At 41.9% G+C, this 27,368-nt stretch overlaps 1 protein-coding gene across 2 annotated transcripts; it reads left to right on the top strand.

The window, feature by feature from the left end:
• Positions 1-5,030: 5,030 nt before the first annotated feature.
• Positions 5,031-26,831, top strand: LOC124605421. 2 transcript variants are annotated; one of them, XM_047137076.1, is made up of 2 exons: positions 5,031-5,332; positions 26,645-26,831. In XM_047137076.1, exons 1-2 carry the CDS (start codon positions 5,082-5,084, stop codon positions 26,715-26,717), a joined length of 324 nt encoding a protein of 107 aa, XP_046993032.1. In that variant the 5' UTR covers positions 5,031-5,081; the 3' UTR covers positions 26,718-26,831. The 2 variants fall into 2 exon arrangements, with proteins under 2 accessions (XP_046993032.1, XP_046993033.1); XM_047137077.1 differs by lacking the exon at positions 26,645-26,831 and adding an exon at positions 26,110-26,335.
• Positions 26,832-27,368: the final 537 nt, after the last annotated feature.

Below are 27,368 nucleotides of genomic sequence, written 5' to 3' on the forward strand. Positions count from 1 at the left end.
ACCAATAACAACGAAATAAATGGAAATCGTGCTTTACTTTAACCTCGTACAGTTCTGCGATGGCTTCATATTAACGAAGTTGCTAAATTACAGACAAAATCTCTTATTATCACGTAACTTCGCAACTAAACATTTGCGGGCCTATTTTTGAAATGACCTTTTTTATTTAGTTTTACTTGTAGAGTAACATATTTAAATATTTGCATCTCTTCGTGAATATATATTTCTGAGCTCTCTAGCTACAAAAAAAAAATGTGGAGGTCATTAGTCGTGAGATACGGCCCGGGTGAGGTGCACAACTGACGACATAAAAAATGAAATTAATGGCCTCCGCTCAAGCTACTGTTACGAGAAAGCAAAAGTACGTATCGACATACTTATTTCATCATATATACAGGTTGGTCCATTGATAGTGACCGGACCAAATATCTCACGAAATAAGCGTCAAACGAAAAAACTACAAAGAACGAAATTCGTCTAGCTTGAAGGGGGAAACCAGATGGCGCTATGGTTGGCCCGCTATATGGCGCTGCCACAGATCAAATGAATATCAACCGCGTTTTTTTAAAATAGGAACACCCATTTTTATTACACATTCGTGTAGTACGTATAGAAATATGAATGTCGTAGTTGGGCCACTTTTTTCGCTTTGTGATAGATGGTGCTGTAATAGTCACAAACATATGGCTCACAATTTCAGACGAACAGTTGGTAACAGGTAGGTTTTTTAAATTAAAATACAGAATGTAGGTACCTTTGAACATTTTATTTCGGTTGTTCCAGTGGGGTATATGTACCTTTGTGAACTTATCATTTCTGAGAACGCACGCTGTTACAGCGTAATTACCTGTAAATACCACATTAATGCAATAAATGCTCAAAATGATGTCCGTCAACCTCAATGCATTTGGCAATACGTGTAACGACATTCCTCTCAACACTGACGTTTCTGAGATTTCCGATACTCGCGCAATTTGTCTGCTACTGATGTGCGGATTAGCCGTGACAGCAGCTAAAACACCTACTTGCGCATCATCATTTGTTGCAGGTCGTGGTTGACGTTTCACATGTGGCTGAACACTTCCTGTTTCCTTAAATAACGTAACCATCTGGGGAACGGTCCGGACTCCCGGATGATGTCGTCCAGGATACCGAGCAGCATACATAGCACACGCCCGTTGGGCATTTTGATCACAATAGCCATACACCAACACGATATGGATCTTTTTCGCAATTGGTAAACGGTCCATTTTAACACGGGCAATGTATCACGAAGCAAATACCGTCCGTACTGGCGTAATGTTATGTGATACCACGTACTTATACGCTTGTGACTATTACAGCGCCATCTACCACAAAGCGAAAAAAGTGGTCTAACTAAAACATTCACATTTCTTTATGTATTACACGAATATGTAATAAAAAATTGGGGTTCCTATTTTTTTAAAAACGCAGTTGATATCCGTTTGACCTGTGGCAGCGCCATCTAGCGGGCCAGCCATAGCGCCATCTGATTTCCCCCTTCAAGCTAGACAAGTTTCGTTCTTTGTAGTTTTTTCATTTGACGCTTATTCTCGTCTTCGGCCTCGTCCTGTTGGTGGCCTGCTGTGCGAACGCCGGCAGCAGAAATTTTTACGAAGTCTCAGACGGTGTTCAGGAAATATAGATTAGGCAGAATTGGTGGTGGATTGTTTGTGTCTAACAGTAGTGGTTTATCTTGTAGTGAAGTTGAAGTAGATACTCCGTGCGAATTGGTATGTGTGGAGGTTATACTTAACAGCCGAACTATGTTAATAATTGGCTCCTTCTACCGACCCCCAGACTCCTATGATATAGTTGCTGAACAGTTCAGAGAAAATTTGAGTCTCGTAACAAATAAATACCCCACTCATATGGTTATAGTTGGTGGGGACTTCAACCTTCCCTCGATATGTTGGCAAAAATACTTGTTCAAAACCGGTGGTAGGCAGAAAACATCTTCCGAGATTGACCTAAACGCTTTCTCCGAAAATTATTTGGAGCAGTTAGTCCATGAACCCACGCGAATTGCAAATGGTTGCGAAAACACACTTTACCTCTTAGCCACAAACAATCCAGAGCTAATAGAGAGCATCATGACTGATACAGGGATTAATGATCACAAGGTCGTTGTAGCTAGGCTCAATACCGTTTCTTCCAAATCCACCAGAAACAAACGCAAAATAATTTTATTTAAAAAAGCGGAAAAGTGTCACTAGAAGCCTTCCTAAGAGACAATCTCCATTCCTTCCGAACTGACAATGCAAATGTAGACGAGATGTGGCTCAAATTCGGAGATATAGTAGCAACAGCAATTGAGAGATTCATACCTCATAAATTGGTAAGTGATGAAACTGATCCGCCATTGTACACAAAACAAGTCCGAACGCTGTTGCAGAGGCAACGGAAAAAGCATGCGAAGTTCAGAAGAACGTGAAATCCCGAAGATTGGCTTAAATTTACAGACGCGCGAAATTTGGCACGGAATTCAATGCGAGATGCCTTTAATAGGTTCCACTACGAAACATTGTCTCGAAATTTGGTAGAAAATCCGAAGAAATTCTGGTCGTATGTAAAGTACACAAGCGGCAAGACGCAGTCATTACCTTCGCTGAGCAGTGCCGATGGTACTGTTACCGACGACTGGGCCACTAAAGCGGAGTTATTGAACGCAGTTTTCCGAAATTCCTTCACCAGGGAAGACGAATGGAATATTCCAGAATTTGAAACACGAACAGGTGCTAGCATGAGTTTCTTAGAAGTAGATACCTTAGGGGTTGCGAAGCAACTCAAATCGCTTGATACGGGCAAGTCTTCAGGTCTAGGTTGTATACCGATTAGATTCCTTTCAGATTACGCTGATACAATAGCTCCCTACTTAACAATCATATACAACCGCTCGCTCACCGATAGATCTGTACCTACAGATTGCGCAGGTCGCACCAGTGTTTAAGAAGGGTAGTAGGAGTAATCCATCGAACTACAGACCTATATCAAATGGCTCCTAGCACTATGGGACTTAACATCTATGGTCATCAGTCCCCTAGAACTTAGAACTACTTAAACCTAACTAACCTAAGGACATCACACAACACTCAGTCATCACGAGGCAGAGAAAATCCCTGACCCCCGCCGGGAATCGAACCCGGGAACTACAGACCTATATCATTGACGTCGGTTTTCAGTAGGGTTTTGTAGCATATACTGTATTCAAACATTATGATTCACCTCGAAGGGAACGATCTATTGATACATAATCAGCATGGTTTCAGAAAACATCGTTCTTGTGCAACGCAGCTAGCTCTTTATTCGCACGAAGTAATGGCCGCTATCGACAGGGGATCTCAAGTTGATTACGTATTTCTAGATTTCCCGAAAGCTTTTGACACCGTTCCTCACAAGCGACTTCTAATCAAGCTGCGGGCCTATGGGGTATCGTCTCAGTTGTGCGACTGGATTCGTGATTTCCTGTCAGGAAGGTCGCAGTTCGTAGTATTAGACGGCAAATCATCGAGTATAACTGAAGTGATATCAGGTGTTCCCCAGGGAAGCGTCCTGGGACCTCTGCTGTTCCTGATCTATATAAATGACCTCGGTGACAATCTGAGCAGTTCTCTTAGGTTGTTCGCAGATGATGCTGTAATTTACCGTCTAGTAAGGTCATCCGAAGACCAGTATCAGTTGCAAAGCTATTTAGAAAAGATTGCTGTATGGTGTGGCAGGTGGCAGTTGACGCTAAATATCGAAAAGTGTGAGGTGATCCACATGAGTTCCAAAAGAAATCCGTTGGAATTCGATTACTCGATAAATATTACAATTCTCAAGGCTGTCAATTCAACTAAGTACCTGGGTGTTAAAATTAGGAACAACTTCAGTTGGAAAGACCACATAGATAATATTGTGGGGAAGGCGAGCCAAAGGTTGCGTTTCATTGGCAGGACACTTAGAAGATGCAACAAGTCTACTAAAGAGACAGCTTACACTACACTCGTTTGTCCTCTGTTAGAATATTGCTGCGCAGTGTGGGATCCTTACCAGGTGGGATTGACGGAGCACACAAAGGGTGCAAAAAAGGGCAGCTCGCTTTGTATTATCACGTAACAGGGGAGAGAGTGTGGCAGATATGATGCGCGAGTTGGGATGAAAGTCATTAAAGCAAAGACATTTTTCGTCGCGGCGAGATCTATTTACGAAATTTCAGTCACCAACTTTCTCTTCCGAATGCGAAAATATTTTGCTGAGCCCAACCTACATAGGTAGGAATGATCATCAAAACAAAATAAGAGAAATCAGAGCTCGAACAGAAAGGTTTAGGTATTCGTTTTTCCCGCGCGCTGTTCGGGAGTGGAATGGTAGAGAGATAGTATGATTGTGGTTCGATGAACCCTCTGCCAAGCAAATGTGAATTCCAGAGTAATCATGTAGATATAGATGTAGATTTGGCCCGGTCACTATCAATGGACCACCGTGTATATGTGGCGCTATAGTATGTTTATAAAAAACACGCCCAACGCGAATCCAACGTGGCGACAAAATTTAAAAGGAATCGGTGAAGAACTTTCAGAGATATGCGATTTTGGTTCAACTGGTTCAAATGACTCTGAGCACTATGGGACTTAACATCTGTGGTCATGAGTCCCCTAGAACTGAGAACTACTTAAACCTAACTAACCTAAGGACATCACACACATCCATGCCCGAGGCAGGATTCGAACCTGCGACCGTAGCAGTCGCGCGGTTCCGAATGCGATTTTGGAAGAGCGAACATTTATATTTTTATTTGTTAAGATTTTGCACTCTGGCGCTAATTTTCAAAAAATCGTTAACTGTCCTCTCCGGTCTACTGTAGAGCTATCCGCGCATAACAGCACCCACCACCAGAATGCGTGCGAAGCGTCTGCAAAAAGACGTCCCGCTGCTCTTGTCCTTCTCCGCAGATAACGCTGACGGCGCCAGAGTCAACGCTCAGACATCGGTTATCGCCTGCCTCGGTCCTTATATAACGGCACGTTGTCCAGCCGGTGTCACCCAGTGAACCTCGCGATCGCCTCAGACGCGCAAACATGGCACGATCGAGACTTGCGCTGCCCCTTCTCGTCTTCGGCCTCGTCCTGTTGGTGGCCTGCTGTGCGAACGCCGGCAGCAGCTCCTCCGACTCTTCGGACTCTCCAGAGTCTTCAGACTCCTCAGAATCGCGTGAGCACCGTTCCAGGAAGCACAGTCACAGCCACGTCAATGTCGAGCACGGACACCGCTACAGCGAAGCGGAGGTCACCGCCCTGCTGAGGTCTATCGTGTTCAAGAAACCTGCAGTGTAGGTCATACTTGCTAATCATCTACTTTTACACTCTTACTTATAAGCTTCTCAGAGAATACCGACAAATTACACATAGTTCTCCCAAACAAGATTGGAAGAGTTTTGTATGATTCCAATAGTACGAGGGCATTTCGAAAAGTAAAGATCCAATGGCTGGCAGTCCTTAAATAGAACATTTATTTAGAAAACGTCAGTTAAATCATATTAACTGGTTTATTTGTTATTTTTCGACATAATCACCCCCGTTATCCAAACATTTGTTAAGTCGGTGCACAAGCTTTTGTATCCCACAGTCAAGAGGGTTGCCGCCTGTTGTCGGGACCACATTTCAACTTCATCTTTGATCTCTTCATCGTCGTGGAACGATTTTCCACCAAGATGTGACTTCAGGTAACGGAAGGCATGGAAGTCGGTGGGCGCAAGGTCCGGGCTGTATGGCGGATGGTCCATTACGTCCCATTTGAATTGTTTGAGTAGTGCTTTGGTTACGAGCGCCGTGTGAGGCTGAGCGTTGTCATGAAGCAAGCGGGCTCCACTTGTCAGCATTCCCCTACGTTTGTTTTGAATTGCCCTTCGAAGACGTTTCAAAGTCTGGCAGCATTAACTGTCGTTCCAGGAGGCATAAATTCCAACAGAAGAATGCCTTGTCTGTCCGAAATAACAGAAGCCATGATTTTCTTCGCTGAAATCGACGATTTGCATTTCTTGGCTTTTGGTGAATTGGAATGGCGCCATTGCATCGATTGTTGCTTGGATTCAGGTGTATGGTGATAAACCCACGTCTCGTCACCTGTCACAATGTGATCAAGGAGCTCATCCTTTTCTTTTTGTGTTCTTCCGTTAACAGTTTTGGAACCCAGCGCGCACACAATTTCCTGTACCCTAACTGGACAGTCACAACATCATAAAGAGTTGTCATTGACACCTCCGGTATGATCTGATGCAATTCTTTCAATGTGAGACGTCTATTCGCACGAATTGCTTCCTCCGTTCTCCAAAGAAGGGCATCACAGATGGCCGACCTGTTATTTGTTCGTCATGAACATCGGCCCTACCTTCAGAGAAATGACGACACCATTTCGTTACATTTTGTCGATTCATAATGTTCCCATAAACAGAAACAATTTCTTTGTGAATATCCGCTGGTCGCTGACCTTTTGCATGAAGAAAACGTATGACGGAGCGCACTTCGCATTTCGCGGGATTCTGAATGGGCGCAGCCATTTTGAACACGACCTACTCCAACCAGAAGCAACGTTTAACTGCCGAACGACCGCGAGGAGAAAGCTAACGGTTCAAAGTTAACACCAGTGTTGCCAACCTGCTCGCCAAAACTCCTCTGTTCCTCTGGCGTACGGTGTATCTTTACTTTCCGAAATACCCTCTTACATCACCATTTGTCAAGCAATGCAACTACAATTTCCGAACTTATTCTGTGACTAATATTCAGTTCACTCCAGTGTCTACAACTCTATCTGCATCTTTACTCCACAATCACTTTATAAAGTGTGAAGTGTATTTCGGGTACTTCTACAAATTCACCCTTTCCTATTCCATTTGTGATGGTGAAAGAAAGCTCTAGGTTCTCTGATCTACCGCCTTCTCATTTCGAAAGATGCACACTGACGGGAAAAAATTCTCAGTACCAAGAAGAAGTCGCACGAGATAAACGAAAGTTGGTAGGCGTGTTTTTACATCTGAAAGATGACGTCTTTTCCAATTTCGCACCAGCGGATAAGAGAAGCCGGCCGTGATGGCCGTGCGGTTCTAGGCGCTCCTGTCCGGAGCCGCGCTGCTGCTACGGTCGCAGGTTCGAATCCTGCCTCGGGCATGGGTGTGTATGATGTCCTTAGGTTAGTTAGGTTTAAGTAGTTCTAAGTTCTAGGGGACTGATGACCACAGCAGTTGAGTCCCATAGTGCTCAGAGCCATTTGAACCAATTGATAAGAGTAGCACTAGTAGCGCCACCATGAGGGCACAAATCAGTAGTGAACATAATTTACCTTTGAGGTTGGACGTGGTGAATTGATGTCAGTCAAGAGTGCCTTCGAGACAACGAAGATTCCATCATATGCAGCTCACTAACTTTGAACCAGGTCGTTCAATAGAGCTACGAGTAGCTGGCTGTTCCTTCCACGATATTGCAGAAAGAGTTGCCAGGAATGTTGCTACTGTACATGGTTGCTGGCAACGGTGATTACAGGAATGTACGGTCGCAAGAAGACCGGGCTCCGGACGGCCACTCCAAAAGGAAAGACCGTTGTGTTCGGCATATGGCTGTGGCTCATCGAATTCCGTCTGCAGCAGCAATCTGAGCTGCAATTGGGACCACAGTGACACAACGAACTGTTACGAATCGGTTTCTTCAAGGACAGCTCCGTGACAGACGTCTTGAAGCGTACATTCCACTGACCCCCAGACAACTGACGTTCGCGACGTCAGTGGTGGCTCTGAGCACTAAGGGACTTAACTTATGAGGTCATCAGTCGCCTAGAACTTAGAACTACTTAAACCTAACTAACCTAAGGACATCACACACATCCATGCCCGAGGCAGGATTCGAACCTGCGACCGTAGCGGTCGCTCGGATCCAGACTGTACCGCGTAGAACCGCACGGCCACTCTGGCCGGCGCGACGTCAGTGGTGTCAAGTAAGAGCCACTGGAGGGCAAGGAGGAGACCTGTTTAGTTTCCTGATGTAAGCTACTTCTTCGTCTGTGGCAGTGAGGGCCGTGTGTTGGTTAGAAGATGGCCAGTTGAACGCCTCCTACCTACCTGTCTATGTTCTAGAGACAATGGAGTTACGCCTGGAGCTATGGTCTGGGGAGCGATTTCGTATGAGAGCAGGAGCACTCTCGTGTTTATCCCACCCATCCTGCCTGCAAATCTGTACATCAGTCTGGTGATCCGACCAGTTGTGCTGTCATTCATGGACAGCATTGCAGGGGTGTTTTCCAGAAGGATAATGCACGCCCACATGTTGCTGTCGTAATCCAGCATGCCCAACAGTGTGTTGCCAAGTTGTCTTGGTCTGCTCGATCATCAGATCTGTCTACAATCGAACACGTATTGGTCATCGTCGGACATTAACTCCAGCGTCATCCACGACAAGCATTAAACGTCCCTGTACTGACAGACCAAGCGCGAAAGGCATGGGACTTCACCCGACAAACTGACATCCGGCACCTGTACGACACAATGCATTCACGTTTGCATGCTTTTATTAAAAATTCTCTCGGTTACAGCTGTTATTACTGAATGAGCATGTCACATTTGCATTGTCTTTTATCGTGCTTACGTGAACTTGTCACGTAAATCACTTTATATATTACTAGACAGATATAGCCAGATATTTCATTACTTTTACTTTACGTGTGGCAAGGGCCTTATCGGCCATACGCCTGCTCTATGAGCCTCTTCCACTTCTGCCTGTCCAATGCGCTGTTTGTCCACTTGCCGTTGCTGTTCATCCTAGTTGTGTCCTCCCTAATGTTGTCCCGCCATCTGATTCTGGGACTCCTTCTTCCTCTCGTTCCAACTATTGTTCTGCTGAATGCCATTCTAGGTAGTCTATTCTCTGTCATTGTTGCTATATGGCCTGCCCAATTCAACCTTCTCCTCTTGAGCACTTCGACGATGTTACGGTGTTTGTACAGCCCTCTTAATTCTTCATTTCTTCTTATTCTCCATTCCATGTTATTTTCGTCGTATACAGGTCCGAAAATTTTCCTTAGTACTTTCGAATATTAACAGAATTTTATCATCTTTCTTTCTAAATATTAATTTTTCACATCCATATAACATCACAGGCATAATGGTCGATTAATGTAAGCGGATTTTGAAGTTACTGCTAAGTGATATTTTTCTTAGAATTTTGAAGAAACTGAAAAGTGTCTTGTTTGTTGTTGATAAACCATCATCTATTTCTATATCAGTCCTGTTGTTATTACTAAAATACTTCCTAGGTACTTGAAGTGGTCAACAGTCTTGAAATTGAATACATCTACAGTCAGACGTGCATCTTTTCTGGTTTTCTCACTTATGGGCAGGTATTCTGTCTTTTCTTCATTAACATGTAATCCTTTTTTCTCAGCAATTTTGTAGTAATTTTGCACCATTCTGATTAATTCTCTTTTGAAACTACTTATTACTGCTACAGCATCTGCACAGGCAAGTCTTGTAATGTTCACATGCTGTAGCTGGATCCCTTATGGACTGGTTTTAGAAAATTCTCTATCGATCTTCTCTAGGACAAGGTTAAATAAAATAGGTGAAATGGCATACCCTTGTCTCAGTCCAGTGTACACATCAAAATCTTCAGTTTCTCCTACCGGTGTCTTTATGCGACACCAAGTTTCACCTATACACATTTTAACTAATCTGTTTAATTTTGATGGTATTTTAAATTCCTTCATTATATTTAGCAGTGTCTGTCGGTGTATGCTATCATAGGCTTTTTTAAAATCTAGGAATAATATGTGGACATCTACATTGAATTCCCACGCCTTCTCAGTTACTTGTCTTAGAGTGAATAAGTGATCTAATATGGATCTGTTCCTGCGGAAACCGCATTGGTAGTCCCCAATCAGTTCTTCTGTTTTTGGTATCAGCCTGTTTAATTGGCAGCTCGGTAAGATTTCGTAGGTGACATCCAGTAAGGCAATTCCTCTGTAGTTATCACAAACTAGTGGATCATTCTTCTTAAGTATGGGGCACAGAATTGCAGTTTTCCAATCTGCAGGAATTTCATAACTCTACTTAATCATTTTTTGGTGTTGGATTTTTTTCCGTCAGTGTATATTACAGCAATCAATACGCACTTCATTCTTACAAAGTACGGACTCAGAAATAGTACGCCCCTCCACGATGCAGTGGGCTTGTCTTCTGTCGCCTGTCACGACGGCTGCATAACAATATTTGTGACGCTCTCGTGCTGACCCGTGACGAAATGTGTCGCTTTTCTTTGACCTTTCTCTATCTCCGTCATTAATCCTATTTTGTGAGGTTTCCAGACTATCGAACAATGCCCAGAAATGGATGAAATGATAGCTCTTCTTGGCTTCCTCTTTCCTGGCGAATCACATTTCCCTGGGATCCTTCCAACGAGTCTGTCTGGAATCTCGTTTCTGGCAAACTAGTTTCATGTAGTCGTCACAATGCTAAGAGTATGAGTCATTCCGTACACTTAGTCCTAGATATTTTATAATGGTTATTGTTTCCAGCGCTCGATTATTTAACAGTAGTTCGTCGTACCACTGCCGCACTTCGCTCAGGGCATCATGTTTTCAATAGTATTGCACTCTTTGCTGGACAGGCCTTTCCACAATCCACACAAAAAAAAAGAGCAATCATGTCAAAGTGAGAACGGAACAAGTTCCAATTTCATCGTATCAGGAGTTAAAGTGAAGGTTTCCCTGAAGATTAAACGCCGTATTAGTAGCCAAAGAAAGAATTACTTTCATAGAGGAAGTCACTGGAAGACATTGATTGTCTGTAAATAGGTGCACGTAAAGGATGTTTCACTATCCCTATTACAGGCTACAAATGTTTGTAGAGCGGACTTAATAGATAAAGTTTTTACAAGGAACCTAGGGCCGGAAATATAACGTTCGGATGTAAAATAAGTCTCAAGTCTCAAGTCCCCCACCCCCTTACCCATCCCTATGGTGCACACACAGCGGGCCTGTGTGTCCTGCAATATTTCGAGTACTCGTCTTTAGGTTCTCTTCTACAATACGAAGGGCGTTCTATGTCGAGAGCGCGGCACGTCCGCGGAGTACCACAGTCAATCCCCCTCTAGCCTGACGAAATGTTATGTAATATCACAATCACAATGAATGACGACGGCACTCTCATCTCAGTTTGTATGCGTACACTGAAGCGGGAGATTTTAAAACGTTCTAATCTGCAAATTTACGTTGTATCTATGAGGTACCTTTCCGGAACTCAATTCCTAATCAAAATTTTATTAAGTAATTCCTCTCTGTAAACCGTAGAAGCAAGTAATAGGAACTGTGAAACAGCCTGTGTTAAGTACATCTTCCGGTACTGACATACTGCTTTCGTTGCGTGCTGTGGTGTGCGTTTCTACCTAGCGACTGTCGGTTCGTCGGCAATGAGATGCTGCACTGTTGGCGTGAGAGACCGTCTGTGATATTCATATCAATCATCCCCTCCACGTCCCCCACTTTGCCGTGCCCACTCCACCTCACCACTTCAACTACGCAATCACGCCTGAGGAGCGTCAGGGAAAGATTTTTTTATTGCGACCAAATGAACGTTGTTCTCTCGAATAAAACAGTTCATTCCGTACTTCTTATGGTGCAGACTGAATAGAAAGTCTTCGTTTGTTTTGTTTTGTTGTTGCTGTTTACGAGAGGAAAATAATACGGCTTGAAATTACTTAAGATTTACTGTCCTGTTTTTTGCACTCACGCCACAGGATGATCTCTGAATTCGCGGGCTCTCACGATAGTGGGTGGTTGTAAAGCTCAAAGAGGTAACCTTCATCTTTTTCATTGTTGGTGATCTTCTTGTTGTTGTTGTTGTTGGTCGTGGTGGTGGTGGTGGTGGTGATTGATGGTGATGGTGGTGGTTGTGGTGTTGTTGTTAATCATGAACATCTTGCAAATAGAAGAATAGGGCTTAACATCCAGTCAACGACTGGAGATCCACCTCTGATATGACGAGAGGAAAATCAGCCATGTCCTTTTTAAAACAGCCCCACCTACTTTCGCCTTCATCGATTTAACGAAAACATTAAAAAACCTAGATCTGACAGACCAGTTGCGACTATTGTTGCTGTTGTTGTGGACGATGATGATGATCATTGAATATGCGAAGGTCTGTAGTTAAGCTGGCTGAATCGCATTAAAAGACATACAGCAGGTGAAGAATAATTTTATTGATCACAAAGTTTACATGGCAGGTTTCGAAATTATTTCCATTTTCATAAATCCAAGTGCAAAGGTAGCACAAGGACAAGAACGTTGCCAGATGGAAACAATTCCGAAACGCTTCATGGGTACTTGGTGATCCACAAAGTCATTCTTCACCTGCTGTATGACTTCTAACGCGACCCAGGCAGTTCAGCTACGCATATTTACTAGAATGGTTGCTAGCCTCCTACGTGAAGTTGTGTCTCACATTTATGATTACTGAATTATAGCGCATGGAGACAAGATAGTATTCGCTCTTCGCAGCTTTGCATTTCTCACAGATAAGTAAATTTACAAACACTAGTCTATTTAAAATGGCTCTCGCACACACACACACACGCACACACACACACACACACACACACACACACACACACACACACACACACACACACTTCCTTGTAGGTTTAATTAAGATGTAAACATTTTTGAGAACTCTTTGATGGGTTCGATTGCTTTACCAGTAGTAAAGAAAAAAACAATTCTTTTGCTCTCTAAATTTAGATGGTAAACATATTTTAATGCTGATAGCACCAATATCGTCAGGTGCTTATATACAGGGTGAGTCACTAACTATGGCCACCTAGAATAACTCCGAAAGTATGATAGCAGCTGAAAAGTGTGTGGGACAAATGCTTCATGGGACAACGGAGTCCATAATATGACGTTGGTTTTTTTGTTGCTAGGTGGGGTCGCATCAGAGATAGGAAGGTCAACTTTGTTTTTTTAAAAATGGGATGCTATAGTTTGGTACTTATTTTCTGATAGCGGCTATCGAGACGAGTCCAATGACGTGTAACAGTAAGGTCTTTGAGGTCAACGAAGGTCAAAAAGATGGCATGAACGTTCATTTACAGAAGATGTTCGAAGTGATGACCGTTGGTATCAATGCAGTGCTGCAATCTTCTTATCAAGGTTTGAGTGGTATTCCTTATCACTCTGCACTCATCTAAGCACATGTTCTGACAGTTCTCCCTCGCATATCGTGCAAATAGTAAATATTCGAAGAATACGGCGTATCCATCTAACGTGCCACTGACATGTAAACGCCATTCGACGGTTTCGCAATACAGCACCAATAGCAACGGTAAGACTAGTATCGTCAAATTAAGCGAATGTGAATGAAGTATTCCTTCGAAGAACAAGTCGATATGCTTCTCAGTTATGGAGAATGCCAACGAAATTCAGTGAGAGCTAGAGACTTATACGCTGAAAGATATCCTCAACGTACTCGCCCTACACGTTGTACCTTTAAATATATGTATAATAAATTGAGAGCAACTGGATCTTTAACGCGTCGGAAAGCTACTAACGAGGAAACGGAAACTGGTACTCTTGCCACTGTGGTTCGAGATCCTTGTATTAGTTCGCGTCAAATCGCAAGGGAATCTGGCATGAGCCAGAGTAGTGTTGTTCGTGTTCTGCATCTCCACAAATATCATCCTTACCATATCAGTCTCCACCAAGAATTAACTGGTACGGATTGTATGTGTCGCACTGAATTCTGCCGATGGGCTGAACTTGAGATTTAGAGGGATGACAGATTTATTATCTTGATTTTATTTACTGACGAGACTACATTCACGAACCATGGAAATGTTATTTGCATAACATGCTTTATTGGGCAACTAAAAATCCATTTTGGCTGCGGAAAGTTGCACACCAAAAACCGTGGCTGGTGAATGTATGGTGTCGGATTCTGGAGGACATAATTATAGGCCCCTATTTCATGGAAGGAAATCTTAATGGTAGGCGAAGTATACCACATTCCTGCAAGAAACATTAGGTCAGTTATTGGAAGAAATACTTCGAGTGACAAGGAACAGAATGTGGTATCAGCACGATGGGTGCCCGGCACATTTTACACTGATGGCTGGAAATGAGTTGCAGAGACAATTCCCAAATCGATTAATTGGACGCGGAGGAAATGTGTCGTGGCCAGGTCATTCGCCAGACTTGACGCCTCTGGCTTTTTTCTTGTGGGGATTCGTAAAAGATATTATTTATAAAGAGGTTCCAATTACGCCTGAAGATATGCGAGAGAGAATTGTCAGAGCATGTGCTTCGATAAGTACGGATGTGATAAGGAATATCACTCAATCCATGATAAGAGTATTGCAGCACTGCATTGATACCAGTGGTCATCACTTGGTACACCTTCTGCAAATGGACGTTCATGCCACCTTTGCGACCTTCTTTGACCTTCAAAGACCTTACTGTTACACATCATTGGATTTGTCTCGCTAGCCGCTATCAGAAAATACGTATTAAACTGTAGCATACCATTTAAAAAAACAAGTTGACCTTCATATCTTCGAAGCGACCCCACCTAGCAACAAAAAGCCAACGTCATATTACGGCCCAGGTTGGCCCATGCAGCTCCATCATACTTTCGGAGTTATTCTAGGTGGCAACAGATAGTGACTCACCCTGAATTCATTTACATCCATTTAAATCTACATGTTTAATTTAATGTATGTGTTTTATATCAAGAACTCCTTAAACGTATTAATTTTAAAAAAAGCAGAAATTAAAATAAAACAAGTGCCACAAATTTACTTACTGTAGAGTTTCCGAGCATACTTAAAAACTTACTATCTTAAAAATTATTCTCCAAACATTTGTAATATTCTTGTCAATAAACATTTTTCAGGGGTATACTATTCTGATAGATGGCAATGTTTCCACTGGTTTGCAGAAACTAATAATGTGCGTAACACGTACACCAGAATGTGGTAGAGAAAAATCATCAGCACAATATAGTTTCATTAGTTCCTACTGCAATGCCTTTTTGAGCTTTCTACGTGATTGTCGACTTTTTTATTTGTAATCTTGGTGCTGTGTTTTGCTTTAGTGAATTACTTTTAGTCTTTCTTAGCATTCAAATAGTAATTGGAATGAAATCTGAATGAAGATCTGCTTCCACAGAAGTGGTCTTCTCTGTTGTTCGTTTGCTTCCCACTTCTTTCCTATCCTCTTTTGTGGTTATTGTTGTTCTTCTGTCAATTGCTTCCCTATCACTGTTTCTTCATGTTTTTCTTGTCGTCTGATAACAGCCCTCTTGAATTCTTCACCTTTTTTTTCTCTTTTTCGTGACATGCCTTGATCTGTGTGCTGAATGGTGGGAATAGTTTCAAGCTGGCTAGAAGAGTTCTCAGTTACGCCCCAGCAGCACAGTTGGGCGCTTTCCTCCCTCGTCAGTTTTTTGGCGTCTTACGACGAGGGCTGGAAGTAGTGAAGTGGCTTTCGCCTACGTGTTAGCGGTAGGTGAGTACCAAGGCCAATGGGATTTTTGCTTACGGAGCTTACCGTTACAGATACTTTTTTGATAATTACAAATACTGTGTGCGCAATTGCTGTACCAAACATCCAAGTAAATTACAATATTCGACACCCATGTTATAGGTGTTCATGTAACATATTACACATTCAGGAACAAATGACTCAGTGAAACTTGACGCAGTCATATCGTGACATAGACTCAACGAGACATCGAAAGCGTTGTAATGCCATCGTGATATCACGTCACCGTATAAAATATTACTGTTTTCGTCTGGCAGCCAAAGACCTTGATGTCGTTCGCCAAAACCACCCTATCCACCCATCCATCCATTCAAAGAGCAGACACACATTACATGATGTAAAACTTGTACCAGGTGGTCATTTGACCTAACATGGCAGTGAGATGTTATGTATGTGAAAATTAGTTGTATGGAGTCAGTATAGGAACATAAGTCACAATCAAGGTGTAACAGAATGGCAGGAAGGAGCTACCCTGTTTGGAAGTTCCCGTGATCACCCCGAGATGTTCCCCATTTGTTGGAGAGTTTGGTATACCAATTAGGGCTGTCTGACGTATCTACAAAGAATAATGTACAACTCACAGCCATGTAAAATCATCGTAGAAAAATCCTAGTGTACAGGAACCCGTGGCAAGTGTCACGCCTTGCCAATGACATTCGGTCTCAAACCAGGAAGAAGTTGAATCCTGTAGACAGTTAAGACGCGACGTATTTCTTCTACAAGATCGACGTTGCGACTCTTCTGCAGAGATCTTCATCAGGATCTTGAGGTGTTCACTGTTAACTGAACATTGATCAGAATTGCTACTGTCAGCTTCATCTCAAAACAGATTCCGAGTGAACATTGCGAAGGTAACTGCAAGCAGTGGACATTTTATGTCGAGTACGTCGCAAAAGGCCATTGTCCACAGTGGCAAATAAAATTCACATCTTAGGTAGGCCGCAAAGCACCTACGATTACTTTGGAAAGTAATGGACTGGGCTCGTTTAGAATGGTGCGACAAGTCGTAAACTTGCATCTTTTCAAATAGTGCTAGGTCCAAAGTCCACCAGCATCTCAGTGAGCCCTAAAGCTCACTATATATTGAGACTATTTTAGTAACTCTATAACATTTTGGGAGTGCTTTCAGTACCATAAATTGGGACCAGTCTCAATTGAAGGTGATTTATTTATTTACCGTTTTCGAGCTTGTGCCCACCTTCAGGTCATTATACCCTCACCTTCACGTTTCTACCTTCATTGTTGAAGTTCACTGATTAAATAAAAGACAACTTACATGATATTGACTAAATAGACACAAGTGAAAAAATTGGAAGTGGCGAAGTGACATGTGTTGATAATATTAGTATACTTGTATTTAGCTAGAGCATCCAGTTCGTAATTGCACATTTGTCATCTTTTTTACAAACACAACGGACGGCCTTGCCGCAGTGGTAACACCGGTTCCCGTCATATCACCGAAGTTAAGCGCTGTCGGGCTGGGCTAGCACTTGGGTGGGTGACCATCCAGTGTGCCGAGTGTTGTTGGCAAGCGTGTCGCTCAGCCCTTGTGAGGCAAACTGAGGAACTACTAGAGTGAGAAGTAGTTGCTCCGATCTCGTAAACTGACAAAAAGGCCGAGAGAGCGGTGTGCTGACCACATGCCCCTCCATTACCGCATCCAGTGACGCCTGTGGGCTGAAGATGACACGGCGGCCGGTTGGTATCGTTCGGCCTTCATAGCCGGTTCGGTCGGAGGTCTTTTCTTTTCTTTTACAAACACATTTAGATTCTCATACAGTGTAAAAAACGTGACCAATGTGCAATTACGATTTGGACACACTAGCTATATAAGTATACAAATATTTCAGCACATGTCACTTCGCCACTTCCAATTATTTCAGTTGGATCTAGTAAGCAAATGTCACATAATTTCCCTTTTATTTAAAAATTGGAAATTTGTGGCAAGACGCCACAAATGGTTCAAATGCCTCTAAGCACTGTGGGACTTAACATCTTCAGTCTTGAACCGTGCGACCGCTACGGTCGCAGGTTCGAATCCTGCCTCGGGCATGGATGTGTGTGATTTCCTTAGGTTAGTTAGGTTCAAGTAGTTCTAAGTTCTAGGGGACTGATGACGTTTGATGTTAAGTCCCATAGTGCTCAGAACCATTTGAACCATTTTTGAACTTAAAATCTATGGCTCTAAGCATTATGGTACTTAATATCTGAGGTCATCAGTCCCCTAGACTTAGTACTACTTAAACCTAACTAACCTAAGGACATCACACACATGCATGCCAGCGGCAGGATTCGAACCTGCGACCGTAGCAGCAGCACGATTCCGGACTGAGGTGCCTAGAACAGCGGCCGGCAAGAGACATCAGACCGCACGGCTACGCCGCGCGGCTTTTATTTAAACAGTGAACGCCAACACTGAATGTAGAAACATGAAAATGAATGAGTAATTACCTGACGATGGACATAAGCGCGAAACTGATCGTGTCGTAAACAAACCACCTTCAGTTGTGAGCGGTAAAGCGGGTCTCATTCTACACGCTATAAATAAACAGTCCAGGAATTCAACTCATCCATTATTGGTAAAGCTCACATAAACCGGGATGTTTATGTCGCATTCTCGGCGATGAAAATGGAACCTGATGTCTGAACATGAGCACCGCTTTGTTCGATTACGGCAGTGTTTAGACGACCAGTGACTGCAAAATGACAAGACATCATCCTGTCGTTACCGAATACTACGAGCCCCTAGTTTACGTCTTCTGCTCCTGCTACTGCGAGCCCCTAGTTTACGTCTTCTGCATCTGAATGACGAGTATGGTGTGAACATTCCCGTCTTCAAAAATGACGACAGCCGTGTGAACAGGGTTGCACACAACGTTCGTGTCTGACGAACTATTACGCGTCCTATAGCACTTCAGCTGCCCAACTACGTCACCCGACCTGAATCCCATGGAAAACACCTAGTACTGTTTCGAACAGCGGGTGACACATGTCAGTTAATATTCCAGCAATGAGTGGCTTTAGCTGGATATGACACACCTGAAGACATTTGTGCGTTCCCATCCTCAACTAAACGAGGCCACTATCAACACTAGAAGTGGTGTACTACGATGCTAGCGTGATATCTCCCGTGGTTGACTAATTCTTTGTGCGGTGTATCTATGACCCCTCAACCGCGAGAATTGGTCGGAGTTGGGTCCAAGGTGTATACACCTTGCTTCATAGGGTCTAATATGTACCCAATAGGATCACGATCATGTAAACTAGAAGCTCGTAGTAGCATTCTCGCGCCCATCATGTGCTTTCTCAAAGCATTCGAGAGCGACAGGATGGTGCATTGTCATGTTGCAGTCACAGGTCGTCTATAAATTGCCGTAATCGAACAAAGCGATGCACATGGTCAGACATCAAGTTCCTTTTGTGTTCCGCAGCGAGAGATGATGGCGTGTGTACCATGGGCCAAATTTCATCTGATGTACACATTCCCTGCTCTAAAACAACTCCCACACCATGCTATGAGTGGGAGATACTAGTAGAGTTTCGTTGTACTGGATTACATTCTCATAGGAAGAACAGTCGGAACGCTTGGCCCAAACATTCGTTGGTGGTATTTTGGTTAAGGTCTAACATTATTTATTATCGTTTGGCAAACAGCCTCATCATCATTTAAACACATGATCCAACTAGTTACAGCTGCCTATATCTTTTCCACGGCTGTCGTCTTCACCACCATATCTCATGGGTTTGCAACATCACTGTAGCACTACTATATTCAAGATTGTGCTGTAAATCCTATATTTCGTTCCATTCTAAACATATGGCTCTCCGAATGATTTCTTTTTTGTCAGAGCAGTGATTTAACATGTACCGCTCACCATTTTAGTGCTTCGTACCAGCACTTAGTCAAAGCTTCATTATTTAGAAACAAAATTTACCGTAGTCCGAGTTCTTTGAAATTATTGCTTCCTTACCCTGTGTAAACGATTGTTCGTGCACCTTCTAATCGATTTAGAAAAATTTACTTAAAACCTATTGATTCCATCTTCGTATTCACAAAATTATGGTCTCATATTTTAAAATTTTAGCTTTGTCTCCTTTTATTAACTTCAGACATGCACAGTAACTGGTGAATAATAGTCTATGGAGAAACTTATATTGATTGTCTCTAACATAGAGAACAAATAGATCAAATGATGCCAAGAAAGGCAGGCATCGCCAATTAAAGCAACTGTATGCACAGTATGAAGCACCCTGTTGTAAATTAATGTACGTCATATGCTGTCATTTTTAAGAAACTTCGCCATTCGACTCTTAGTTGTTCATTTATCTTACACAATCATGATTTCGGATTTGTAGCCGTTCTCAAGTGGATGTTCAAATGTTAAAAATTTCTGACCTGTCTGTCAGATCATCAAAAAAACATATTTCTGTCTTATAGACCAGTTGTATTACAGATACAAGTACATATCAAAGACACACCATGCAAGTGAAAAACCATTTCTGCGACCTACAATACATTCATCACTTCTGTTCATCAACTGGCACTGACACACTGACATTGACATCCGTCAGTGTCAGTTGATGGAAAGAAGTTATGAATGCAGGTCACAGTAATATATTAGCAATTAAATATGCCATACTGTATTGTACACAATGTCAGCGAATCAACAATCAAATGGCGGAAATTTCTCTCAAAAAGTTCCATATGACTGTGCCCCCCCCCCCCCCCCCCAGAAAGGAAATAACAAACTCAGTGATTTCGAGCTATCTACGTACACGAAATCGTGCAGACGCACCAGCCTACATCCTAATGGAAACGAATGATTTTTTCACAACCTACATGCCTCAGAACGACTCCATAGACTCAGACCTAACGCGTGTGGGCCCGTGATCGGGTGGACGATAGAATGGACCAGCCAATTGGACAGCCTCATTCTATCCATCGACCACGTAAAAGGGCCTCGAGAAGCATCTGCCCCGAAATGCCGAATTCAGCTTAGGAACGACTGTGTAGGAGCCATATGACCGTGTGGCCAAAGATACTTTTTTCGTCAGGTAAGAAATTGTGTCCTGTAGCGAGTGAGCATACACCTCATTTGTGATGCTGCATGAAAGAACCATGGGGCCCATAGAACATACCACCAGTAATCCTCAGTCCCATGGAATCTATAAGGATCCTTGCAAAAATTTGCATATGAGTGAGTTAGGTGAAGATAATACCTGGTAGGAATCCCAATATGGTGGTTGTCTGTTGAATACACCAATCATAAAATAAGAAGAAAGTCCGTCAGCAGTGAAACTTTGCTGTGGGCTGTCGAGTTTTTATGGGTGGTAATTTACGTGGTAGAAATTTCTGAAAAAAGCGTTCAACAATGTAAAATAGTGGTAAGCTACAGGGAAATATACAAAGTGTGCAAGAATCAAGACGGCATAACAAGACTGGTAGACCACAGACGAAGTGCTCCGATTAAAAATGGTGTAAGACTGGAAGGTAGGCTTTCGACGCTATTGTTGGTCTATACATCGAAGAAGCAGTGACAGAAATAGAAGAAAGGTTCAAGAGTGGGATTAAATTTAAGGGTGAAAGGATATCAGCGATAAGATTTTCTATGATAACATTGCTATCCTCAGTGAAAACGAAGAAGAATTACAGAATCTGTTGAATGAAATGAACAACCCAAAGAGTGCAGAATATGGACTGAGAGTAAATAGATGAAAGAAGAAAGTAATGAAAAACAGCAGAATTGAGAAAAGAGAGAAACTTACATCAGAATCGGTGATCACGAAGCAGACGAAGTTAAGCAATTCTGTTACATAGCAAATTAAACCATAATGGAGGGAGCAAGGAGGACAAAAAAGCAGACCAGCACTGGCAAAAAAGGGCATTCCTAGGCAAGAAAGTCTACTAGCATCAAAGATAGCCCTTAATTTCAGGAAGAAATTTGTGAGAACATACGTTTTGAGCACAGCATTGTATAGTACTGAAACAAGGACTGTAGGAAAACCGTGACAGAAGAGAATCGAAGCATTTGAAATGTAGTACTACAGACGATTGTTGAAAATTAGGTGCACTGATAAGGTAAGGAATGAGGAGGTTCTCCACAGAATCGACAAGGGAAGGAATTTCCGGAAAACACTGACTCGAAGAAGGGACATCTGCTGAGACATCACATCGTAACTTCCATTGTACTAGTGGGAGGTATGGAGGGTAAAAACTGCAGAGGAAGACAAAGATTGAAATACATGTAGGAAATAATTGAGGACGTAGGTTGCAATTGCCACTCTGAGGTGAAAAGGTTGGCACAGGAGAAGAATTCGTGGCAGGCTGCATGAAACCAGTCAGAAGACTGATAACGCAATTAATAATAATAATAATACTGCCTTGCTAGTGAGGACACGGCGCATTATCTTGAATGAAGTGTCATCGGAACATGTAGAAGTGTAACATCAGACGTGATCCAGGGCAGGGTGCTGAGACTGTTGCTTTTCATGTCGAATGTTAACGACGCGGCAGACGTCATTAATAGTAACCTCAGACACCTGTTCATAACGAAGTAATATCTGAAAAAATCTGCACAAATATCGAGGTAGATCGAGGTAAGATTTAAAAGTGGTGCGAATAAAGGCAACATAAATGTGAAAGTGAGACTTCAGTTACGTAGAATAGTATCCTATAACTAAAATATTAATGAGTCAAAATTGGAGTCAATTAACTCATTCAGATCCCCTGGGGTAACAGTGTGTGTGGGTAGAGGAAATAGAATGATCACGTAGGCTTAGTTGTAGGTAGATCAGGTGGCAGACTTTGATTCGTTGCTTGGATTCTGGGGAAATACAATCTGTCTACAAAAGAGACCTCTTACAAAACGCCTGTGTTTCCCATCTGGGAAGCGTCACCGATATTCTGAAAAATCTGATCTGTCAGACGTTTGAAGATAGCCGCCCATTACCCTGCGAAAGCCCCCTATAGAGTTTACAGAACCGGTGTGAAAAATTTAGAAGTATACTATAGCCCCTCCGCATGGAAACCATAGGGATCTTGAAGACTATATTAGACTAATTAGACTAACTCTCAAAGTCGTATTTAAGCATTTATTCTTTCCGCGGTCCATAGGAGAAGGTAACGGAAAGAGACCCTAACATATTGTACAGTTGTACGGACCCTCTGCCACGCGCTTCAATGTGGTTCTAGATGTAGAAGTAAGTCGCTTGGTAAACCATTCCCCTCGTGCTAATGAAGGGTATGATATTCCATGTTTTTCATCATATCATGAAGAATAGTACCGCACTTTGCCAGGAAATGAGAGCATATTCTTCACAAGAGAACTAAAAACAACATATTTATAGTCATATGTTCATTAGAACTTATTTAGTAGCCTTGGCGTTTTCCTCATTATGTTCTTATTTCCAACCTTAATTAGACACACCTCCATAACATGTCTGTCAAACATAACATATCAGAATTCGTAATTTTCGATCTCTGTTAGCATTGAGTCTCCAGAATTAAGGAATTTATATTCTTCTATTGATTTTCCACCGTGCTGCCGTATTTGCATTTACGAACTGAATATTCTGGATTAAATATTTATTAGGAAACTAGATATACCTTTGATTTCAGTTTATGTAATTAGTGAGTAGTGTGTATATATTTACTTTAACGCTGGCAACCACTGCTATGAACATTCCCTTCGCGTATGTGATCAGATGAAGCTATCACAACACCAAAACTAACGAATGACGCATTCTACTAGATGAAGAGCAACACTTGTATTACCTACATAAGTGTTTTGCTTCCACACAAGGGTCTAGGACTTCCGCAAACGATTTTATTACTTGCCTTCTTTGCCGAACACATCAGACTATACAAATTTTGTATTTCATTATTGTAGCTCATACAGTTGATTAGTAAGACGTAAACCATTAACTTTTCCTTCTCAATTTACTGGTTCAGTTCAATACTGCTCTGTTGGTAGCTTCAATCTTCCTTAACTCATTCTGTGCCTTATTCAAAACGATATTCTTCTGTTTCCTCGTTCATACTAATTAATGAAAATCAATAATAATAACTTTTAATTATGTTAACATAAATATCATCAAACCCACAACTGTTTTAGGCGTTTCATTTTGTTACATCTTTTGTCGGAGCAGCAACAGACATGCCGCCATAGTACCAAAAGCAGTTCATAGTTGTTATTCTTCTGATAATCCAACAGTTTGCTATGTTGTCGTTTACATGTTGGTTTCTGAATCTACTTATTAGAGCTCTTTGGCATGGTTACGTGTTACATTTTTATTTACATTACACATTCCTTCTCATTTTTCTAATCACTGTAATGCTGAAACCTATCTAAGGTGCTGCGAATACCTTCATCATTATTGTACTGCTTCCTAATTTTAGAACACTTATCTTAATTTCACTATACATCTTCTTCTATGTTACTGGCATTGTATGTAACAACAGTTTTCTTCCTCTTTATTTTTTACTTTTTTTATTAGTTCTGACCTTCTTGTGCTTTTGAAGACAGATTTAGCCAAAACAGTATAGTAAAGTCGTCGGCAAGTAGAGGCAACGGTTAATTGTGTTCAGACATTTGCAAGAATATAAGCAGTCGTACATTTCGCACTTGTAAATATCACAGAGCAATTGCAGCTTGCAGATAACAAGTGTAAATGTTCATACCGTCTGCTCTGATCCGGACATGTTGTGATTCTATCCCATGCTATGAAATTGATTCGCGCAATTAGCATCTATGTTTTGGTCTGACATCGAACGATGGACACACCATTGTTATCCTAACCCCAATGACGCGGAATTAAAGGCGTTAAATCAGGTCAACGCGGTGGCAATCCAACAAGCTCTGCTCGGCGTACCCAATTATCCTCAAAGTCGATAGTTGGCTGTGTTCCACATCGACAATGGAAATATGCACGAATTCCATCATGTTGGAATCGGAAAGAGCTGCGCACAGCAAGCGATTCTGCACCTAGTAGTTTTGCAAGTGTGATATGCACAAACAAACGGTAAGCTACATCATTCACGCTTGTTGGTAGCAGACGATAGCGAGAAGATACCACTCCAAAATTTCCTTGAAATCTTCGTCGGCGGGACGTAACAGTAATCGCACATTGGTTATTATAGTCCCAGGTGCGACTATTTCCACTGTTAAAACCAGCACAAATAAAATATTACTCAAATTTGTTTGCGTTGCAAAATTATGCACATTTTGATGAAGAAATCACTTGAAAATTTCTATAGGATATAAGAAAGCTGGTGACTGTAGCAAATGAATCACCATATGATCGTACACGCTTGTAAGGCGTAACCCTGCAGTACTCTATAGAGTGTAAGCAGTTAAGTACCTTGCGTCCATAGCTCGCGCCACACCGCACGTACTCGCCACGGTGCACGTACTGGCAGAAGGTGGATTATGAACGTCTCTTGTAAGGCAGCCTCAGAATCGCCTATCCCCACAGCGATCCATCAATCTCCAACACATTCAGAAAGCTGACCACCTGTTCCTAAAGTGCAACATCAAATAATGTAGTGTGAATGTCTGCAACTGATTTCTTCCTATAAAATGTACAAGGGCACGTACTGCTACGTCTAAAGCGAAATGCATTTTTACATCAGTTACTTGGTATCTGAAGTGAAGTATTGCCTACGAGTAGTTACGTCACCACTCGACGTCGTACCACATTTGGTCGATTTTGGCTACAGAGACACACACATAAGTGTTGACAACGTCGCATATGCCTTTCAATTTCCTACAGCATACACACAGTAAAAATACAAGGCAGTTATCTGAAGCACTAGATTTTCTATTTTAAGTTACAGGAGTAAAAACACTATACAGATTGTGATATTCGTAAATTATGTAAAGGAACGAATTATTGTGACTATATAGTCGTCCTGCAATGAAATATTGTAATATTGTGCTGGACTGATAGTTCTGTGCTTCAAATACCTTTACAGTAAATGACATAAGCTTCATAGCCAGAAATAAGTAAATAATCCCTTACGACGTAGAGAACTGTGGACAACTTCCGGATAACTATGCGGACGATGCAGTCTATAGTATTACGCATTCACACTGATTTTCTGTGCTCAGAGACGGGAGTTCTGCGTCAAGGTATTATAACACTGGTGTCTCCAGATAGGAAACACGGTAATTGATACAATGGGCGTCTCCTCCATTACTCCTCGCCACCGTGTAACACGTAACCATGCCAACGAGCTCTAATAATTAGATACAGAAACTAACATGTAAACGACAACAAAGCAAACTGTTGCTTATCAGGAGAATGACAACTATGAACCGTTTATGGTACTGGTATCAGTTCGTCTTATAAATGACGAGTTGAAATTGATATTTACATGGACCGATCAAGGGACACATACTGACCATCGTATAACTACTGACTAATTGCTTTTAGTAATTTCTTATAAAAAAGGAAGTACTATGTATTAGAAGAAGACTTTTGTACTGCAGTGTGTTCCCTTCCCATAATTTTTTATGAATGTTTCTTTTCCAGCGTTCTGGACTGCGATGACCGAAAAGGTGCTTGCAACGGGATCTCGCAGACCATCGTACACTAACTCCGCCGTACAAACAGTCACATTCTCAGAGATGGAACTTGGTTTATGATTTTGTTTTTCTTTTCTTTTTAATTATGATACTCATGTAGGGATGGACTGTCACCTAGTATACAGTTATCTATGTTGTAAGTGCTTGTAATAAAAAATATTTAAAGATCTTAACATGGAAATCTAATATCTCGCACATTTATCCTGTTTGAACCAGCCTCCGTACACCGCCCACCCAGATCTCCTCTAATCCCATAATAACAAACTATTTCCTTTTTATGTCTTCCATTGATAATCCGAAGGCAAAAACTGCGTCACGTCGTTTTTTGATACAATGATAAGAGTAGTGTATGGTGGTGTGCCAGGGTGACAGAAAGGAATAAACTCACGCCGTACTGACTCGGCAGATGGACTTAGCGTTATATTTGATTCCCTTTCTGTAAATTATTATAATGTCATTAATTCCTGACATTTCCTTTCCAGCGTTACGTACGACGTGACCTGCAATGAGAGAAACGGTGGTTGCAACGAGATCTCCAGCGACTTCAGGCGTTAGCTCCGTAGTACAAACATTCACAGTCTCAGAGCTGGAACTTGCATTCTAATTTTGTCGTTCATAGTTTAACTGTTATCCTCTTGTATAAATAAACTGATTTCTAGTAATCTGTTATCTATTTTGTAAGTATTTTAATTAAAACAGGTAACAAAACATTTAAAAATCTCCAAATGCATACTGCAGGCGACGTCAATCTCAGTTGTCTCTCTTATTTGAACAAACGCCCGAATACTGCTGTCCTAAACTTCTCTAATACCATGAAGATTTAGACTTGTGTTTTTGTATCTTTTATGTAGTTGATAAGGTCTAAAACCATCCTAAGTTACTGTTAGGTACAGTGACAACAGCAGTGCATCGACTTTGAGCTGTTTGATACAATCTCTTACAGATACAGCGAAGGGATAGATCCATTCGGCACTGATTCGACACATGTACTGAAGATCGGCATGGAGAAATATTTACTTACACTCATTAAAAAAGACTGTGACATCTTCCTAGTGCAAGGCCCTTCTGATTAATTCTGTTTCTGAATCCTCTGAAATATTTCACGAATGAGGTAAAGTTATAAAGTTCCAGAAATTGGTTAAAAATAAAATATTAACTTCAACTACGCCATTTTAATTTACAGTTTCGTCAAAGTTCTACCCTACT

Source organism: Schistocerca americana, chromosome 3, assembly GCF_021461395.2.
Source record: "Schistocerca americana isolate TAMUIC-IGC-003095 chromosome 3, iqSchAmer2.1, whole genome shotgun sequence".
Classification (NCBI taxonomy): domain Eukaryota; kingdom Metazoa; phylum Arthropoda; class Insecta; order Orthoptera; family Acrididae; genus Schistocerca; species Schistocerca americana.